This window comes from Euprymna scolopes, chromosome 36, assembly GCF_053919585.1.
Source record: "Euprymna scolopes isolate OS-2025 chromosome 36, ASM5391958v1, whole genome shotgun sequence".
In the NCBI taxonomy this organism is placed as follows: domain Eukaryota; kingdom Metazoa; phylum Mollusca; class Cephalopoda; order Sepiida; family Sepiolidae; genus Euprymna; species Euprymna scolopes.
In genome coordinates, this window is record NC_136517.1 from 639040 (window position 1) to 658901 (window position 19862).

The window sequence follows — 19862 nt, forward strand, 5'->3', positions numbered from 1 at the left end:
ATGCTCTTGAAAGCTAAAACACAAAGCAGGAGGTCAAATGGAGTAGAAAAAACAAAGATGGGTAGAGATTACGAATGACATGAATTTTTGTCACACTGAGAAAGAAACAAAGGTTTGAAATGAGTCTTCATATGGAAGCCACATGGACCACATTGCTCCTAGTGTTGTAAGGAAACTTTGAAATTGCAAAGAGTGAAATGTCCTTCCCCCAAGACCTCTGGTGTGGTCTACCTATCAGTATTAAGCAAATAAGTTAATTAGTTAATAAACTAAGAGAACTTTAGTCTCTCTCTCTCTCTCTCTGTCTCTCTCTCTCTCTCTCTCTCTGTCTCTGTCTGTCTGTCTGTCTGTCTCTCTCTCTCTCTTGTCTGAGTCAATTCTTTCCAGAAATAAAACCCTTAGAAACTCTCAGCGAACGTCTCTTGTCTCCTTTTTGTATGAAGAAAAGTCTTAGCTAGCACCATTGATGACAGATCATAATCAATCAAAAAGTGAATAATAGATGAAGGTAGTAGCGGCCAGAGAAGAAGAAGAAAAGACAGTGAGAAAAAGAGAAAAATGTAATTTACTCATTACATCTAGAACGGACATTAAGCCCGCTGCTAACGATTAAAAAAAAAAAACAAAGTAGAAAAAGGTTGAATGAATGAAATATGAGTCACATAAAACGGAAGTGACAATAAAAGATCCACGTACAAAGAATTTTTATTTAAAGAAAACATAACATATATCTTTTATACATTTAGATGTACAGGATTAAATCTTAAACTAATTAACTGATCATTATGAATTTTGGAATACAGCTGTTTGGTATAATAGTGGGTAATGCGAGCTATACTTAGTTTCATGTAGTTTTATGCAAATTGAAAATGGGGGGATGAGGGGGGGAAGTTCTTCATGAAAATTTAGATAAAACCTCTGATTTTTGTGAGATGTTAACACTATGTTTTAAACACCAATTAATAAATATTCTTGAATTATTTTTTGGAGTATTTGGAAGGGTTTTTAGCAGGCATAATATAACAACCTCCCATTTAAACATTAAAATATTTTAGATTTGCATTAAATTTGATCCATATTCATCGGACATCAATTAAACAAGATTCCCTGAATTTCAATTTTTTCTTAAGACTCTTCTTAAGACTCCTTAAGCTTAAGCCTGTAATTTTAGACATTTTCTAAAATCAAAATCATTGTTGGATAGCAGGGTATCAAATTATCAATAAATAATGTTTTGCTTGAGCTTGACTAAAACGATGACATATGTTTTTTCTCAACTAAGATTGATCGCACATTTTAAAAATTGCAACTTTAAAGTAATTTGTTAATTACCTACATTTTTTTTTTAAATTACATTTTCACCCCAAACAAGGCATATTGTCACTTTGATGTAGGGGGCTACTATCAGGGACATAAGCTACAAGAGTACTATGTAGGGAGTTAGGCAGCAAGATGTTGGTTCACGTTACACTTGAATTTCTGCATGTCAGTACAGTTGGGGAAGCAGGGACCCAGAAGGGAATTCCAAAGTCTAGCGGTTCTGGGGAAGAAACTACTGGAGTAGAAGGCTCTCTGACATCTAGGGATCTCTACTGTGAAAGGGTGGGATTTAGCTGCTTGTCGGGTTTGTCAAGGGTATTTATGTTGTTGGGGTACAAGTGCTTGCAGTTTGTCGGAGCATTCATCGTTAAAATACTTGTAGAACAGGCAGAGTAATGCAACATTTCGTCGATGGGACAGAGGCTGAAGCTTAGATGACAGTTCAGGACCTATCAGTTTGGCGACTCTCTTTTGAACTTGTCTAGGAGTGAGAGTCTAGTAGCAGATGCACCAGCCCAAATATGACAACAATACTCCATACATGGGCGAATGGTGGCCTTATAGAGGTACAGTAGCTTTCTAGCACGGTAGAGAGAGCCTACCTTCGTCGCAGCGGTCCTGGCAATGCTCTCAATGTAATTGTTCCAACTCATGTTTCCTGTGAACGTTAGGCCAAGGAGTTTAAAAGATGTACTTTCAGATAAAGAGTCTTTGGTCATTGCTATTGGTAGTAGAGAAGGTTTCTTGTAATTATTGAAGGAAACAAGTTTAGTCTTGGCAGCATTGAATGTGACCATCCATTTTTGTCCCCATTCCACTACAGATCGGAGGTCATCCTCTAGTATTTCTGCCATTTCTTTAGATATGTGTTCATTTGTTTTCTTGTCATGTCTGTTATAGAGCATGGTGTCATCAGCATATATACCCATCTCACAGACAATTTTGTCAGGGAGGTCATTTATGAATATTAGGAATAATAGAGGTCCGAGGGCAGACCCTTGAGGCACTCATGCATTTATATCATATTGTTTAGATGTACAACCGTCAAGGACAACCTGGATTTTTCTCTTATCTAAGAAGGATTTAATTATGTTAAGTATTCTACCTGTGATACCGTATGATCTGATTTTTCTAAGAAGACTTTCATGCCATACCCTGTCAAAAGCCTTAGATATATTTAGAGCTTCCGCTCTGCCCTCCCCTGCTTTGTCCAGTGAATAGTATATACATTCAGCGATTACACTTAGGATGTCTGCTGTGGAATGGGCTTGCCTAAATCCATATTGTTGGTCGGTCAGAAGTTTAGCATCTGTAAGGTGATGGACTAGAGCTTGGTTAACATACATTGTGTGTGTGTGTGTGTGTGTGTGTGTGTGTGTGTGTGTGTGTGTGTGTGTGTGTTTCTATAGTTTGTTTTTCTTTTGACAAGACGTTGACATTTTCGTTGACATATCAACATGTTATTTTGAGGGGATAACAAATACTTGTACACGAGGGGCTTCGAACGATGAGAGGAGACAATGTTCCATTGATGGAGAGTTAGACAAATGTTCTTTAGTGAAGAAGAGGAGTGTATATAAAATGTCTATGTAATAGACAGAGTATGTAAACATTTAAGAGTTAGAGAAACATTTAACATGACAGTAACAACCGGAACGAATTCACATACCTGTTCCTTCAAAAGATGACACCACACAAAGTTACATTTCATATAACATTTATTCACACACCATTTCCGAGATTACAGCATTTTTGACTTTACATTTTAGATCTTGATTTCACCGACTTCCATGGTGTCTTCTCCCCAGCTTCTTGTCTGACTTCTTTGACTGACTTTCAACTACCAACTCCTCCATGTATATGTTGAACTAATTCTTTGTAATTACGTCATTTGCATATCCACAAAGGGTCCTATCAGCTGACATCTGTATCACTATTGTATTATTGTTAACGCACATTTCTTTTTCTGAAAACACATTTGTTTTTATTAATATAAAATTCCTTTCTTTTTTTCTTTTTTTGACGTTTCACCCTAAACAAGACGCAGGGACACTTAATCATGGGGGGGTACTATTTGGACCATATTTGCAGGGACACTATTTATGGAGTTGGGTAATGAGATGTCTGTTCACATTACACTTGAATTTCTGCATGTCAGTACAGTCAAGGAATTAGGTGCCCAGGAGGGAATTCCAAAGATCAGCAGTCCGAGGTAAAAGGCTATTCAAGTAGAACGTTTTATGGCATCTAGGATCTCTACAGTGTAGGGGTGGGATTTTGATGCTTGTTGGGTTTGTCGAGAGTATTGTCGACAAAGTGGTACTAGTGTTTGGAGTTCATCACCATTAATACTTATAAAATAGGCACAAGGTTGCCACATTTAGTTGATAGTTCAGGACATATTAGGTTGGTGACTTTTTTTTGAATCATGTACAGGAGCAAGAGATTAGTGGCAGATGCACCAGCCCAAATGTAACAACAATACTCTATGCCTGGGTGAACCGTGGCCTTGTAGAGATACAGGATACTCTCAAGTGTGAGTTGTTATTGTTTATAGAATCTACTTAAGTTAAATTCCCAAAACGTCATTTAACAATATTTGTCCTTGAATTGCATTTTTTCTTTTGAACAAATCTAATTCAATTTACACAATAATAATAATAATCTTCTTGCTCAGATAATTCGGCAATACCCCAGGTGTGCTAATATTCAACATCATGTTACGAATTATGATCAAAATTGGAATAAGGATTCTAGACAGAAGGTTTAGTATCTTTATGTATTGAGTTTAATCTTTGTAAGGAGGACATAATAGTGGTGTAAAACTGTTCTGTTTGGAGAATGAATTCTATCCTTCCTGGGGCAGGTATTCTTCTAGTTTTTATATATTAATTTCTTTTAAATACGTTGGCTTCTTTCTTCCTCTCCTCTTATTCTTTCAACTGCATTCTTTCTGTTAAGCCTCTTAAGCTTAAACACACGAATAATAAACCATAAACCTTAAATTCCTTTAAAAAATTTTTGTGTACAAAAAGTCAAAACAATAAACTTCAATATGAAAAAATGTAGCTGAATGGTCTATTTATTTTACTGGTAGGTCAGCCATAAAGTACTGCCCAATCAATCCACAAGTTTTCCTGCTACAGAGTTTGAAATTCCTTGTTTCTCTTCAGAGATTTTATAACATAATAAATTTGGTACTTATGCACTTATGTTACTTTGCTGAAATAATAACATTATTATTCTGAAAGCTATTCTTAACATGGGGAAGGGAGAGTGTTTTGTAACTATAATGCACTTCTACTTAACAATTTAATAAAAAAAAGATATTGTGAAACTTGAATTTAACTTAAAAATACTTGTAAAAAATAGCATGGTAACATAAATGTATAAGCACTATAAATTCCAGTGTATTCTTATTGAATCAGGAAATTTTCGATGAAACTAGCTCTATCTACTGAACATTACAGTGAATTTTATTCAAAAAATTTTATTTGCAATCTGTAACATGATTGTTTGGCGGGGAAGGGTTACTTGGTTTGTTGTGGGGACGTCTCCGGAACCTGTTGTTATGTCCTGGAAACGGCAACTAGCTCCCTGGGTGTTAAACACGATCAAACAATAAGCACATCCCTTACATAGAGGGGGGATTGCTATGATGTCGGTTATAAATAGCTGGCAGGGTTCTGGTTGTCAAGTCTTTGTTGCGTTATTATGAGCAGTCATAAGGGACTTCTGCTGAAAAGAATGTTGTTTCTGCAGATGGAACACTTGTATAAATAGCGGAGAAAGATATTTTTTTATAAAAATATAATTCTTTTATTTAACATTTAACACTGGTGGAGCATCTTCACTGCCTCGACACGTGTCGCCAATGACCAGCGCAAAATTGGCACTGTCTTGTTCGGTGTCCCCCAGCTTCAACTGTATATAATAATACAATTCTTTTCTCTTTTCAAGAGAGAGAGAAAGTGCATGATAAGAGAGAAGAACGAAAGAAAGGGAGAAAGAGAACGAGAAAAAGAGAGATCACGCATACATTTTTTAAACAAGTCGAATATTACTGTGTTTTCAATTCTGCTGTTGGTTAGACAAGTTTGACCTTTGAACACCTGTGGTCTCTGATTGCTTCGACCTGGTTGAGTTTTATAAACAACTGTCATTCTTTATCTTCTTTTGAATCATATCTGATCGACAACAGTTACTTAAGCTGTCATGTTTTTTCAATAACACCTTTCTTTCTCACCTCCCCATGAGCACGTTTTATTAATGCAGCAAGCTCCAGCACCCCTAAAAGGGAACTTTTTCATTGTGCCACACATCTTTAAAACTTATATAGAAAAGAAAGAAAATTATAGTTGAAAGGGAGATAATTCTTTTTATATGTTTTAATAAAAAATGGGGCATTTGGATTTTGCAATCAGAATTGAAATATGTTTCCATATTACCAGTTATCTAGGTAGGAGTCCATGATTTTAAAATAAACTTTAATGAAATATATTATTATAGTGCAAATAACATCATACAACAATAACAAATGCAATTTGGCTAGTCAGAATGAGTTTGATATGCCAGTTTAAATGCTACTTAGGTTCGACTTTTAAGATCTCACAGGTTAACTTTTGTATGTTAGATCTTTTGTTTTCTTCACAATCAAATAACATCTTTCATATCACATGGGATATTGCATTTCTGCAACAAATTAAAAAAAATCTCTCAAATTCGAATGAATCACATGAACTACTATCAGATCTTGAATGGAGTACGGTTGTCATATTTGTTCCAGTTGAAGGTTTTTAATAAGGTTCAGAAGCGTGTCTGTAATTTAGTTGGCTCCATCCTTTCTTTTCTGCATCTTCTCTTTCATAGACATGATCTTACTAGTCTCAGTCTCTTCTGTAGGTTCTATTATGGCATTCTTTAGAATTACCTGATTTATTCTCTGCTTCCTTTATTATTTGATTTGTTAGTCTAGTGATCTTCATTAATTTGCTGTTCAAATATAATACATCTTCCTATTGCAGCAGCTTCTGTCCAAGAATTGCAGGCTTGTGAAACTTTTCCTGCTGACTGTTTTCCTCCTACCTATAGCCTTGTTTTTTAAAGACAAAGGTCATTCAGCATCTCCTCTCTTTGAGTTAAACATTCTTTTTAACTCCTGATATCAAGTGGCTTCATAACTTGTTTGGAGTAACTTCTACAAAAAAAAAAAATAAATAAATAAATAATAGCTAGCTATTCAGTTTTCCTCTGAATGCTCTTTGAATTATGAAAAGTGTGGCTATGTGTGTTTGTTTAGGATGTCTCAACCTTGATATTTTTCTTCACTTTTATAAAATGCCAACGTCATCTCATTATCATCATTTTCATTTTCGGTTTAGCATCTATTTTACAAGTTAGTATATGTTAGATGGCTTTTCAAAATTGACTTCCAAAATAACCTATCTCTTATGAGGTTTTTATTTATCCCTCTTTCTTCTACATCTACATCTACTAACCCAAGAGCTCTTATCAATTCTTTCAATGTAACCAAACCAATAACTTCTTCTGAGGTTATTAGATGTAAGCCTGACTGTAAGATTCACATTTCTATCTAGTGTATCATTCTCATTATTTTTCGTTCTTTTTTTTTTTTTTTTTAACAAGGGAGTCACCACTTATCAAGGCCCAAAGGCTACTCAAGGATAAGGGTTAATGAATGTAAGGCAGAATGTTAATCGTTAATGGTGTAGATTTAGTAGAATGTAATTATTTAACGGGTCCTTTCAACAAGAACTTGTTTACATTGGACTTAAAGGTAATCATTCGGGAAGCAGGCCAGCAGATCAATGTTCCACATATGGCCAGTTCTAGGAAAAAAGTTTTGTTCATGGAATTTGCATTTAGATTTAGGCACAGATAGAGTGGGGAAAATTGTTCATAGTGGTTGTAGCTAGTCGAGTGTTTATTTTGTAAAGGTTTGGCAAGAGAGAACCATAGATTGGAGCTCAGACTAGCATTTGCCATGAAAATAATGATAGAGCAGAGACAGGCTCGCAACGTCTCTTCTGTGGGAAAGAGGTTGCGGGGAAGGTAAAAGGTAATTTTGAACTCTATCAAGGCTGGATAGGGCACGCTGAGCAGCTCCTACCTAGATGTGGCAGCAGTATTCTATTTTAGGACATATTTGGCTCTTATACAGATAGAGGATTGGATCGGCAGTGAGATACCTACTGGAGTGGTACAATGATCCAACCACTTTTCCAGCAATCTTAGCAACAAACTTGATGTATGTGTTCCATTTCAAATCAGGAGTGAAGGTCAAGCCCAAAATCTTGTCAAAATATGGTGCTTCCCCAAGGTGAAAGCCATTCATTTCAATTGGGGCCAGATGGGGGTCAGAGTGATTATGATGAAAAGAGAGAAGCTTAGTTATAGATGCATTAAAATTAACCAGCCACCTTTTTCCGCATTGCTCCACATCCTCAAGATCAGAAGAGAGAGAATCAGAAAGGTCTTGGTCATTGTCAACCTTTGAAGTGTTGCCATAGATTGTGATGTTGTCTACATAAATGTGTACGAATGATCTAAGAATGTGATTTGGGAGATCATTGATGAAGATCAGGAAGAAAGTTGGGCTCAGGATTGAACCCAGGGGACACCATCGTTAATACTGTGAACTTCTGATTTCTGCCCATCAATGAATACTCTTATAAGGCTATCATGTAGTAGCCTCTCTCTCTTGCTCTATCTGAATAATGTACCTAACATAATAAAATAAACAGCATGCATCCTGGATATAAATGGCTTTGTGTTAAATATTGCTAATTAAAAAAAACAATTTGGTCAAACAACCTTTAAAGGAATCACTACTACCCAGGTGAAGTCAATGACCCCTCTGGCCAAGTAAGTCTTTTATTTCTTAATTTCATCTTAGTGTCATGAGTTTCTTTCTAATAACTTCTCATTTGTGAAATGTGTTGCCATTAAATTGCTTTACTGGGGGTTAAAACATGGTCATCTTCAAATTTAATATCAATAAACATTTGTCATTTGATTTTTCCACTCATTATTTTCAATCCCCTCATAATATTCATAATCATTCTATTGTCAATATCAGTAACCTTTATCCTCAAGTGGCTTTTAGCCTTGATAAGTGGTGACTCATTAGGAAAAACAAAATAAAAAGGCTGTCATCATTATCTCAAGTTATATGTAAAGGAGTCAATATACAACATAATGTTCAATAAATAAAAACAAAATTTTAAAAAACAAACCTAAAAATTTATTTCACAAAAACAAAAAATAAATAAAAAATATGTGTGTTTGTTAAGATTAGTGATCATTTAAACGAACGCATTTCAGGTGAAAATATTATTACATACTTACATGCCATCTTAAAATTAGTACAGATCCCAAAAATTATGTAAAATGATCCAGTAGATGTGCTAGATGTATTTTTAAGAAAAAATTATCCACAATTCCGGTCTGTTTAAAAATGGCAGACCCTGAATTTAATTCAGTCTAAATCAAGGGAGATAAGTCAGTTTGTTATACTGAATTGGTAATATAGTTCTTCTACATTAAAACATATGATAAAACTTGATAAATTGATAAATTCTATTTTTACTTGTGATGATTTTTCTACTGGATTATTTTTTTGTAATTATTAGAATTTATATTAATCTTGAGATGACACGTATGTAATAATGTTTTCACCTGAAATGTGAAAAATCACCGATCTAAACAAGCACTACAATTTCTTTTCTAAGCACATAATATTATACAAATCTTGTTGCTAAAGCAAGTATTTTGGTAAATTCTTCTCCTTTTCCTCTAAGAGAGGATGGCACAGGCACTCGTATCCGTGTACCTGTCGGGTTTCCATTGTCTTCGACAAGCACAATGTTATTTGTATCAAACCGAGGCACAAGTGGGTGTTGTTTCTGCTTCAGTCCAACAATATATGCTCTTTTCTTTTGACCTTTGATTGCTACAAGCACTTTATCTCCGAGATTGCCAACGCCACGCTTATTGTAAACGTGGATTACTCTGGCTGGACGCCCGGCAGCAGCAGCAGCTTTGCCAATTGCACTGTTGTCAACTACACGCATCCGTGCAAGCTTGCGAATTTCAAATAAACACTGACTCGTACTGAAACAAAGAAAGAAAAGAAGGTTTTATTGGATTTTTTTTTAAGTGCATTCATTCAATTTATAGTTTGAATCTATAAAACATGACAAAAAAAGAGAATAAGGGGTAAATACTTCAGGTAACATTTAATATATAATATCAAATGAAGTAACTCAGATTTTAGAAGTCATGCCTAAATAGCATTTAAACTGACAAATAAAACTTTTGCTTCTGACTAGCCCATTTTCATTTGTTATTGTTGTACCATGTTATTAGCAATACTTTGTTACACTTTATTTTTTTAAAATTAATTAGTTTAACCCAAAACGACTGATAATACAAAACATATTTTGATATGCATGGAAATAATCAAAGCAAATGACTCATATCGTAACTCAAACCATGTTGTTACATTTCAGCCATTCAGACTCACACATTGTCTGGCACCATTGCAAAGGAACAAACAAACAAAGACATAAAAAATATGACTCACCATTTTTTCTAGGTGAATACAAAAAGCATTTATTCCATTAATTTCCAACAACACACTTCACTGTGTTTCAAAATAGCACTCAGGCATCGAACATGTCTGTCGAGACGCCCTTCCATGCACACATTTTTGTCATCGCTTGCCTTTCCACTTTTTCCGCCACATAGTGCATTTTCTTTCTCACTGATCAAGAGTCAAAACACGTCCGGTCGCTTCATTTGCTCGACCATGCGTTGACCTTTTTTATTTCATTTTCCTCTCCTCCTGTACACTTGCTTAATTTGCATATGTGCTAAGACAGCTGTTGTTGCTAATATTTTTGTTAGTCAGCTATCCCACAGCTGGTGCTGATTTTCTCACATACGCGCCATCTGCACTGTCACAATATAGTGACAATTTATGAACTATCAAATAAGTCGTAGCACTCCAGCATCTCAAGTGATAAACTATTGACACCTGAAGACCCATATTTTTATATTTTTACTAAAAAAAAAACAAAAGAAAACACTTTTTACCCTGAAAATTAACTATTTTATCTGCAAACTCAAGGGGAAAAATGATAAAAATATCCTCAAGATAAGCTAAATTATATTGTAACAATAATGCAGAGTGGTTGCTAGAAAAGAAGGAAAGTTGTCAAAAGATAATTTATTTTGATTTTTAGACCTGTTCCTTTTCTGGTGAGATGTCATATTCCAAAAATCACATAAGTTGATTAAATAGTTTTTTTTATATAGAAAATCATTTTTTACATTTTTTTAGTGATTTTAATCAAAAATTGTAGCTACAATAAGACTTATTCTTGATCCTCATAGTTTGAATTGAGTTGTCTCTCTTTTATTTATTAAACATAGCAATTGAAAACAATGTCTCGCTTTGTTATAAAATTTGATTTTTTTAGTTAAAAAAACCTACCAGATCAATTTGCATGATTTTTAAAATGTGATATCTTCATTCCGTGATAGATACATACATCATAAATAATTTGAAAGATTTTTCTTTTTTTGTTTTGAAAATAAGTTCAATTCTAAATAAGCACCAAAAGATGATAATTTGTTAAATTTCGATGCAAAATTGTCTTAAATTTGCCTAAAATAAAAAAAAACTGCTCAATCTGATAGTAGCTAAAAAAAAAATGAGTTCTTAAAAAATGTGAAATTTAGGCTTGAAATTCTAAAATTGATAATCAACGTCATTATATGAATATTACTGAGTTTGATGATTTTAAATAATTTTTGGAAAAGTACAACAACAACAGATACAATATTTCCAGACATTAATTTTAAAGTCTATTTTCAAAGTTAATCATCACAACACAGCAATGCAAACAATATTTTCATTAGATTTTGTTTGATGAACGTGGTGAAGAATTTATGCACAACGACCATTCAATATTTTTAGTACTCTCTTTAGAAAAGAATTGTTTTTTATATTTACTAATTAAACAGCAATCATCTATCTCTATCTGCCCTCCCACTCCACTGTTCAGTGATTTGGAATGAAGATCAAAATAATAAACCTCTTTTTGCCTTCAACAATTTTGTTGTGACTTTTTGTCAAAGAATGAAAGAACTTATTTGCAGGTAGTGTTCCCTCAGTCTGAAAAGATTGCAGAAAATAACAAATACATAATTATGAACTTTCAGTTATGTATGGCACAAGATTAAAACCCTAACACTAAGCTATATTTATATTCTCATTTTAATGTTCATTCAAAACTTCTCTCTCCATAAAAAAATAAAATAAAGAAAATCTGTATGATGTTTGTATCCATGAAAGAAAGAAAACATTGTATACCAAAAATCACACAAATTGATTAAATAGTTTTAATGTTAAATAAGAAAATCAAACATTATGGTTAAACGACAAGTGGCAATCTTGTGATGCCATCTTGAAAACAGTTTGAAGGAACAAGGGAGGTAACTCCAACTAATTAAAAATTTTGCAAGATTTTTGAAAGCCATTCTTAATATGGGGAAAAGGATGCATTGTAAACACTTAAACTCGCTTAAAAATGATTTTATTAAAATAAAACTAATTGATCAACTGATTTTGGTATACAATATTTTCTTTCTGACATGTGTACATATTACGTTTCTTGTAGCATGCTCTTGTTCCGTCAGCCATTACTGGAGAGAGGTTCTAAGTAATTCACAAATGTATATTTCGGCTGTCTACATTGAGGATTGAACCTTCAACCTTCAGGAGAATATCACTTTTACAATTGATTTTTCCCAGTACTCTAACGACTGCGCCATGTTTTTCCACGGAGGGAGAGTTCTGGACAAACAATTAATTTTTAATTCACAACAAATAAACTTTACTATTCTTTCTTAGGATTAATTCTGCCTTATTTATGAAAGTGTGAATCAACAGTTTTTAAATGAACACACCTAAATGGTCGGCACCAGTTGACAGGATTTGCCAGATGGGCAGTTGACGCCACCCGAATAAGGTTTCCAAACATCAGATTGGCACGATTTGAACTGAAATGAAGAAAGTAAATATTAAAATGCAGATTTTATAACAGCAAATGTGAATGTAAAAAATCACTAAAAATTCAAACTAATGTCTCACCAATGTGAACGGCCAATGGCAGAAAAGATCTCAAATTGAAATGAATTTCTCAATTTGGGCAGTCATGCCCCATCCTCAACCATTTCCCAACCAAGAAAGCTTCACTCATAATCAGTCACCTAAAATGGAAGACCTACATCAAATCTATTGCTAAAATTGCTGGAAAACTGCTTGGATCATTCTACTGCTCTAGAAAGTATACTACTTCTAATACAAGAGTCAAATACTGTGACCATATCAAGGAAAGAACTGCTAAGAGTACCCTTTCCAGGCAGGATACAAAACGGTCTTCAAACCTTTTGAGCAACGACTTTTTCTTCTTTTTTCCTCTTCCTCACAAAAGAGATGCTGCAAGTCTGTCTTCACTTTATCGTTACTTGGATGGTAGGTGCGTAGCTGAGCTTCAATCTATGCTCCTCTCTGTAAAATAGTTGCAACAAATACTCGTCTAACTACAACAACCATCAACAATTTTCCTCACTCTCTGTGTCTAAAACTAAATGAAAATTTTAGGAGCAGACTTTCTTTTTTAGAACTGTTCATCTGTGAATCACAATACCGTGGGGCTGCTTCCCAGCTGACTATAACATAGTCGTTTTTAAGTTTAATGCAAATAAATTCTTGTTGAGTTGTTTAATTAAACCTTGCCCAAATTCCACTATCACTAATCATCACAGTTGTCTCACCGTCTACCTAACACTTATTAACTTTTATCCGAGAGTGGTTTCCAGGCCTTGATAAGCAGTGTCCACCAAGTAAAAAAAAAAAATAAATAAGTAGGACCTCATTTTATTTGGAAGGAGGGATTAGCGAAAGCTGTTAATCTACATAACCCTATCTTTAATATTGAATGTATCAATTAATGTTTTAAAAGAGACAGGAAAGCATTCATTGATGAAACAAAAGTATTCTACCTCTCCTAACCTACAAATCGTTTGAAGTATGGCAAAATTAACATTTTCAGAGAAAGGAGAAAGGGATGTAAAGCAAGGCAAAACGAAATGTGATGGAAAGAGGAAGAGAAAAAATAAAGCAAGAAAAGAAGAGAACGAGAAATACAAAAGCCAAAGCAAGGAAATAATAAAGATGTAAAACTGTAGGGATTTGGACTTTTCTTATTGAAAAAAAAAATACAGGGATTTTCCTTTTTCTGGATTACAAAAGATAAAAATAATTCTGTTAAAAATAGATGTTTTATTTACTAATAAAATAATTTGGGGCAACAATGTTGTCTAATGTTTACAATTCTAACATAGCTGCCATACATAATTTTATGGGACCTATACAGAATTTCGAACTGAACCCTTTAGTTAATCCACAAGGGTAGATTATTCTCATTCCAATAGCTATGACCAATACGCCTTTAATAAGGATTGAACTTCCAACCTAAAGATTGCTAATCAATGCTGAAATTGCAACAAAATGTATTTAAATATTGGCTGGAAACTTTTCAACCAAGAAGATTGTAAAATAATGTTCCCTATCCTTTAGTTAGAAAATTATGAATTTGAGTTATAAAAATAAAAATTATATCTTTCTGTAAGAGTTTTCATTTCGGCGTTTCGTGTGTACGATGAAATTTGCTACAACTTACTATTTTTCATGTTATTTGTTTATTTGGTGCTATGCAGAATATGGACCATGATTAAATAATAATGTTATCATTTAGAAACCCATTCTTAACATAGGGATGGGGAGGGGATTTTTATTTTTTTAAACTATTCTGTATTTTCCCCTAACAATTTAATAAACAAAAGATACCACTAAAATTGAAGTTAGCATAAAAAAATCCTGTCAAAAAAAAAAGCATTGCTTATAAACTGCATAAGTAGTTTTTATTTTGCATCAACAAGGTTTAGATGAAAAAAAAAATAAGCTGTTTGGCAGAAACGCAGGTACTTGTCTATAACTCGAAGTGTGGTTTTTGGCCATTGTAGAGCCATTTTGGAATGACGATAGCATCTTTGGGTTTTGCCAGGAACCACACCAACAATTAATATGAATTCTTTATAAAAGTTGTTTTAGCGAAGGAAAAAAATGAAAGCAGGAAAATCCGACGTTGCCCTATTTTAATTTTCATCAATATCTGTAAAATTGCCCAATTTTCAACCATTGATTGATTGCTTGCTCTAGTTGGGAATCCATCACAATGCACTGGGAGGAAGCTTCACATGCCTCCCTGCAATGACTTAGTCCACAATACATTGCAGTCTACATTGAACTGCAGAGAACCTACTGTTGATTTTATGTAATTATTTTTATATATAATGGCTTGAATTAAAGTTTGAAATGTAAAAGTCAAGTATCATAATTCAATTGTGCTCTAAACAGAAACATTACATTTTGAATGCGCCTCTATCATATCAAAGAACCTACTGTTGACTTTATATGACTGGCCTTACTGCTTGTGGCATAATAATGGTTTGAATTAAAGTTAAAAATGAAAAAAAAATCAAGTATCATGGTTTAATTGTACTTTCAGAAAACCTATTGTTGATTTTATGTCAGGCCTTTCAGCTTTTGTGATAATAAAACTCCTCAAATGTACTTGCGATGTTAGACTGTGTAAAGTTTTAACTAAGTAAAAATCGCCTGTTCCTTCTTTCATTGGGTTATTTCGATTATTGCTATTAGAATAAGAAGGTCACTAGTTAGCAAGTGTTAATTATGCCATAAACAGAACTTTGTAAATGAAAAAATTGAGAAAAAACGAAATTTTATAAAAACATTTTTATACAAGAGATAAGAATATTAAAGTTATTTTCAGTTATTTATGCAAACACAGGTTTAGTGAAGAAAATTGGTTCAGTAGTCACAAGGCTTTAAATTGTGTAGGTCAATATGTTCATGGTGTGAATATGTATGTGTAAGTAATATACAGTTCACGTTCTTGGGCTTTTCGATGCAGGTGCAGCTAACTGGATGAATCTAGGGAAAACTAATTTTGTTAACCAGGTCATATGTAACAGAGCGTGTATTAGCGCATGGAAAAATATCAGCGGGAGCTGTAGGATAGCTGGCTTGTGAAGATATTAGCATCAGTAGCCAAAAAAGCACATATGCAAATTAAGAAATGTGTGTGGGCTTGCGTGACAAGAAAAATAAAAAAGGACAGCATGTGGTCAGAGAGAAGCAAAGTCCATGCTGGAGAAGATGGATGTGTAAAGTCAAAGGCGAGAAATGGTTGACTAATGCCAGTGTGAGGTCAGGGGAGAAAGAAAAACGCGCACCAAGTGAGATGGACGTGTGGCCCTGTAGTGGCAGTAAGAGATTTTAAGCTAGTTTCAAGACAGTAGGATTTTGTTAATCTCATGATAGACGAAATGAACAGTTAGAAAAAACAAGAAGCAGGCATTGTTTGGAAAGTAATCGTAATAAATGTCTTTTGTTAAAATAGAAAAAAAAGCTTGGATTTATTTATTTTTGTCTGTTTGTTCCATTTCAATGGTACCAGACAGCATGGGGGTCCGAATGAGGTTTGAACTGTAATGAACACGGTTTGAGAGTAACAGCCACGTTACACTTATACGAGTTTCTAAGTTGCATTGGATTACTACTTTTACATAGCTGTGTTACTTTTGAAATTTGAAATGATTTTCATTGGTTAACACCTTCCCGTGAAAACTGGCTTGCTTTTGGGTGTGACAAAGAAGGCGAATGCAAATGAAGCAGAAAAGGAAAAAGGGTAAGCTATTAGAGCCATTTGCTTTTTAGCGCTCGTCAGAATTGTTTTGCGATTCAGTCAATACAAACTCCCAACTCCCCCCTAAAAAACAAAAATAAAGAAAAAATCTGTATGATGTACACGTAAATTGATTAAGTAGTTTCATTTTAATAAAGAAAATAATTTTTAACGCAATTTGAGTTTTTTTTTCCAAATACCACTTTCTCATGTTAAGAATAGCTTTCTAAAATCTCGCAAAAGTTTGAATTATTTAAAATTATCTCTATTGGCCTGCAAAATGGCGTCAAGAGATCATCGCTCGTCGTTTAGCATAAAATTGAATTTTCTTTTCTTTTTTTTTTTTTTTAAATAAAACTATTTTATCAACTTATCTGATTTTTTATGTACGATATTTTCTTTCCGTCACGGGTACTTACATCATAAATATTTTCTTTTATTTTTAGTATTTTTTTTTTTTTTTTTTCGAGGGGAGGGGTATGAACTTGTCCTGAAACGTATTTCACGCTAAATAATTAGTGACAAAAATAGGAATTAACCTACTTCTAAAGTATTCAGCTACCAAACTCACGGAGAAACACGACCTGTGACCTTCAAATAAAAAAACAATAAGCATTTGCAACAAGAAAAGTGAATAATCCGGTTTTATTTTCTTAAAGAAGTGTTTAATATATACTTTTTCATTTTTTAAGATAAGGACTCGTCTTTTGAATTATTCGATTCTCGTCTTAGTTGTTCTGTCCCCTCTCCGCTATTAGCACCGTTATTCACTAAATGTTTCGGCCGATGTGACCTCCGATCTCCAGGTGATCTTTTCTCATTTCGGAACTCTCTAACCGAACTCAGAAACCTAGTCGGAAATTTTGAACTGAACTATTTATATAATATCACATATGTAGATTGTTCTTATTCCGCCAGCCATGTTCTAAAGTGTTAATTTCATGTTATTCTTAACTAGTTACTTCTGGAGTTTACAGACCGTGCTATTGTTTTAAGATACGATTTTAAAGTTAAATTTTGTTTATTAAATTGTTAGGTGAAAGTACAGAATAGTTAAGAAAGCCCCCTCCCCATATAAAAATGGGTTTCTAAATAATAACGTTTATTTCATCACGGTCCGTCTTCTGCTTACATAACCTCGACTATTACGGATTGTAGTGAGGACTGAACCTTCAACCCCATGTGTCATTTAGAAGTGATAATTAACCAACGCTATTAACCAGTAGGCCATGGTTCTATAGATTGATTAATGGACTTAGTTCGAAATTTCATCAAGGTTTCCGAATTCGAAAAGATGCACATGAAGGTCGGACATTACATCGACTGAAACGTTGTGAATATACGTAACAAAACAACCAAGTTGAAAATATTAATCTGGATAATTCATTTTTTTATATAATAATTTAGAAGGCAGGCTTTTTCCCTGGTTTATAGTTTTGCTAAAAATATCGATATTGATTCGATCGGCAATTTAATTATTCAGTACAGATAATGAACAATAATTATGTAAATAAATTATTGAAGAAAATTTCTTAGTTTATTTTATTACACTCTTTCCATTATAAACAGAAAAAGAAAACGAGCTCGTCGTGCTCGTGCTTTGGAAGGCATTTATTATAAGAATAACACGATTTAAACAGAGCGGCATATATAGATTCTTTGATCCAATAGTAGCGCCGTCGGTTTTATTCAGAATCACAAATGAACTATAATTACTTGAATTTAAAATTAAATTAAAAAGATTGTTTTGAAATTTTCTTACCTCTGCGAGATGATATTTAGAAAAAAAAAAAAAACGTGGTTGAAACCGGAAAAGCTAGAGTTAGCTCCCTTGATCTTTAAATTTCTTGCTTTGCGGTGAAACTACACTTTCACAGTACTTTTCTTCTTCTTTTTTTTTTTTTTTTTTTTTTTTTTACATAGGAGTCACCACTTATCAATGCCCTGAGGCCATTCGAGAATAAGGGTTAAAGAGTGTACAGTAGCCAATGGGACAATATCGCAGTAATCGTTTGTAGTGGAAATTTGGTAAATTGGATAACTTAAGGGAACGGGAACGACTCATCAAGAACTTGTTTACGTTGGACTTAAAGATGTGTGAGAAATTAATCTCACAAACTCAATACTCCCTGGCAGAGGCAAAAATAATTCCACAATTACAAAACCCTACCTTTAAACTCAAATTTTATTCAGTTATAACATCAAAGAAAGGTTATTGGTTCGGGCACAGTTCTTGCAAAACGGTGAATAAGTTTTGCCTCCCAAATAGGGAGCCAGTAATTAACTCCTCTTGTTGGAGTGATAGCGTGGTTGTCCTTTGAAAAGGTTCATGATAATTCATGGTATTCTTGGCAAGAGTTCTGGTGTCTTTAATTAGGCATAAATCGAGTCCCTGGGAACCCTAATTGAATTGAGAAAAGTTCAAATATTTAGGAGATATAAACATGATAAAAATGTTTAAATGATGCCATCCTCTAATTGGGATATCTTTGGCACAATATAAAGGTGTCTCTGCTTGTAGAGATTTCAAGTCCTTTTTCGCCAAAAATTTAGGTGATATAAACACGAAGAAATTGTTGCGGCTCCGTTCTCAATAAGACATTCTTCTCGGAGCCGACTTTTGGTGAGTCTCACTCTTGGTGGTGGTTTTCGTAGACTAAAAAACAAATGAATGTTTACAAAAAAGGCGCTAAGTAATTATCTTGGCCCATACAAATTAACCAATCACAGGCTGCCTACAAAAAATGTGCGTAGGCAGCTTAAAATATAAAAATGGCATTGTAACTGGAATTTCTCACAGACGAGCATATTGTAGTTAGCTGCAAAGCAGGCAAACGGAAGAGAGTTCCACAGATGTGCAGTTCTAAAAAAGAAGCTTTGTTCATGGAATCTACGGTTAGTTTTACACTTCTAACGATTACTATGATATTGTCCCTTTGACTACTGTAGCCCTTATGCTCGAGTTGCCTCTGGGCCTTGATAAGTGGTAATTCCTTTGTAAAAAAAAGTCGATAAATTTTTACGATATGTCTCAGCATATTATAACCCCCACCCCCCACCCCCAACCTCAAAAGCTGTTCTTAACATCGGGAGATTGGGGGGTGTTTATTCCGAAAGCTGTTCTTAACATAGAGTGGTTGGGGGTGTTTATACTACGCTGGGGCAGGTCGTAAAAAAATACCAAAAAGTCAACATAAGTTACTTTCCCTTAGTTGTCACAATCTTTTTTCGACTTTAGGTAAATAAATCCACGTTAGTTCCTTGTAGATTACGAAAATAAAACCACAAATGTTAAATCAAGTTCGTTTGGCAACTCCTGTTATTTTGTCTCTTCGGTAACTGAGTTCCACCACTTCACTCGGCAGAATTTCCTTTCTTATCATGTGCATCGAAGTGGATTTTCCATTTGTAATCCGGTTAAATTTAGCTTCTCTGCATTCCGACCTTGTGTATTTAAAAAAAATTTTTTATTACATTTTCACCCCAAACAAGGCACATTGCCACTTTGAAGTAGGAGGCTACTATCAGGGACATGAGCTACTGGGATACTATGTAGGGAGTTGGGCAGCAAGATGTCGGTTCACATTATACTTGAACTTCTGCATGTCAGTACAGTTGGGGAAGCAGGGACCCGGCAGGGAATTCCAAAGTCTAGCGGTTCTGGGGAAGAAATTACTGGAG

At 34.2% G+C, this 19862-nt stretch overlaps 1 protein-coding gene across 1 annotated transcript; it reads right to left on the minus strand.

Annotated features, from left to right (window-relative positions):
• Positions 1-8561: 8561 nt before the first annotated feature.
• On the minus strand, positions 8562-18080 carry LOC145260276 (large ribosomal subunit protein uL14m-like). Its single transcript, XM_080118113.1, has 3 exons — positions 17944-18080; positions 12316-12408; positions 8562-9453 (listed from the first exon to the last, which is right to left on the minus strand). Exons 2-3 carry the CDS (start codon positions 12387-12389, stop codon positions 9081-9083), a joined length of 447 nt encoding a protein of 148 aa, XP_079974239.1. The 5' UTR covers positions 12390-12408; positions 17944-18080; the 3' UTR covers positions 8562-9080.
• Between the last annotated feature and the right edge of the window lie 1782 nt (positions 18081-19862).